The following is a 2226-nucleotide window of genomic DNA, read 5'->3' on the forward strand; positions in this document are numbered from 1 at the left end:
GGGGGGGGGGGTACCGGAGTGAGGTGGGAGAGTGGGGTGGCGGGGGTGGTGAGGTATGGATGATGGGTGTGTTGGTTGGTGGCTGTGGCTGTGGCTGTGGCTGTGGCTGTGGCTGTGGCTGTGGCTGTGGCTGTGGCTGTGGCTGTGGTGGTCGGCTCGTCGGTCGGTTCGTCGGTTCGTCGGTTCGTCGGTTCGTCGGTCGGTGGGTGGTGGCTGGTTGGCTGGTTGGCTGGCGGCAGGGCGAGGGCGAGGGCGGAGGACACGTTTCTTCTGCTTGGCGTGCAGGAGAGAGATGGCGGATGCAGCGGCTACGCTCGAGTATGACGAGGCTGATGTGGCCATGGATGTGGAAGGAGGAAGCGGAGGTGCAACAGGGGCATGGGGCCAGCTGCACTCGCTCAACCATGCCTATCCCTCCATTGACTTGACCGATGGCGAGGTGACCTTTGGCAGGGCTTCCATCTGCACCCACCAGTTCGACGTCAACCTCATCTCCGGCACGCACTGCAAGCTCCACAAGGACCCCACAGGCGCCGTGATTGTCGAGGACAAGTCGTATGTCATCATTCTTGGTCGTGGGAGGGGATAGGGCTTGCTCTCTCGGCATGGTGGCTCCCGGTGGGCGTGGGGGTGAGGGTGGTGGGGGGGAAGGGGGTGGTGGGGAGGGCGGCGAGTGCTGGTTTCTGCGACCTTTTTTTGCCACTGCCCGGCCCGTCTTTGGCTGTGGCCGGATGGCCGTGGTGGTTGCTGGCCATGGCTGGCCTGGCCTGTTCGTCGCCATACTCACACACACGGCGCTTGATGTGGACGGACAGATCGAACGGGACATTCATCAACGGGAAGAAGATCGGACGGAACAAGACGGCATTGATCAAGCAGGGCGACAGGCTGCAGTTTCTGCTGAAGCAGAAGAACATGGAGCCGATCGAGTATGTGTTCAAGCTAGTGGCCGGGTCTGTGGATGCGGGGACACACTCGTTTGTGGAGGAGAGGTACGACCTGGAGCGAGTGCTGGGGAAGGGCAACTTTGCCGAGGTCCGGCTCGGCCTCTCGCGGCGGAGCGGGGAAAAGTACGCGGTGAAGATTGTGGACAAGACCAAGTTCCTATCGCTGCAGCAGCGGGCGGGCGCACTGCTCGACGAGGTCAACATCCTCAAGTTCCTCTCCCACCCCAACATTGTGTCGCTCGAGGAGACGTTTGAGACGGAGAAGCACCTGTATCTGGTGCTGGAGCTTGTGAGCGGCGGCGAGCTCTTTGACGTCATTGTCAACGCCGAGCGGCTGTCCGAGGCGCTCTCGCGCAAGCTGTTTGTGCAGATGCTCGACGCTGTGGCGTATCTCCATGAGCAGGGCATTGCGCACCGCGACCTCAAGCCGGAGAACATTCTCATCGGCGAGGGCGACGTGGTCAAAATCTCTGACTTTGGCCTCTCGCGCATCACGTCGAAGAGCTCGGTCATGGGCACGGTGTGTGGGACGCCTCAGTACCTCGCGCCCGAGATTCTCAAGTCGAAGGAGCACAACGACGGGTACAACGTTGCCGTCGACATGTGGTCGCTCGGTGTCATTCTCTATGTCATGCTCTCGGGCATGCTCCCCTTTGACGACAACCTGCCCATGTCGGTGTTTGAGCAGATCCAGCGCGGCCTGTACTCGTTCCCGGACACGTTCTGGTCGTCGGTCTCCGAGTCGGCCAAGGACCTCTGCCGGCGGTTGATGCAAGTCGAGCCGAGCGCCCGCTGGACGGCCAAGCAGGCGCGCGCCCACCCGTGGTGTGTCGACAAGTCGCTCACCGCCACGCCGATCCCGATCGCGGACACCTTTGCCTCTGTCCGCACCGAGCCGGTCCCCCGGTACCGCGGTCACGCGACGCTCCGCGTCATGATCAAGGCGGCCATCATGGAGCTTGCCGAGCCGCGCGGCTCGGCGCCCGACGACATCGCCGCGTTTGTCTCGGCCAACTACGCCGACGCCGAGACGACCGGTGACGCCCTGAAGCCCAAGCTGGACGGCCTAGTCGCTGATGGCGTTCTCGCTGCTGCCGCTGGTGGCAAGTACAAGCTTAAGATGGGCAAGCGCAGCCGCGGCCGCAGGCGGTAGCCGCCGCAGCCAACAAGTTGAACACAACCGACTCACAGCTACAGATCCTTCCCGAGCGCGCGCCGGCGCTTGCGGGCGGACGGCAGGCCTCCGCCGGCCAGAGCGCTTCCGGCCGTGGCGGCGTCC

General features: G+C 63.7%; 1 protein-coding gene across 1 annotated transcript; it reads left to right on the forward strand.

Annotated features, from left to right (window-relative positions):
* Nucleotides 1-272: 272 nt before the first annotated feature.
* AMSG_08943 (CAMK/RAD53 protein kinase) lies at nucleotides 273-2100 on the forward strand (the record flags this gene model as incomplete). Its single annotated transcript, XM_013899017.1, has 2 exons — nucleotides 273-555; nucleotides 816-2100. Exons 1-2 carry the CDS (start codon nucleotides 293-295, stop codon nucleotides 2098-2100), a joined length of 1548 nt encoding a protein of 515 aa, XP_013754471.1. The 5' UTR covers nucleotides 273-292.
* Nucleotides 2101-2226: the final 126 nt, after the last annotated feature.

This window comes from Thecamonas trahens (genome assembly GCF_000142905.1).
Source record: "Thecamonas trahens ATCC 50062 unplaced genomic scaffold supercont1.49, whole genome shotgun sequence".
NCBI classification, from domain to species: Eukaryota; order Apusomonadida; family Apusomonadidae; genus Thecamonas; species Thecamonas trahens.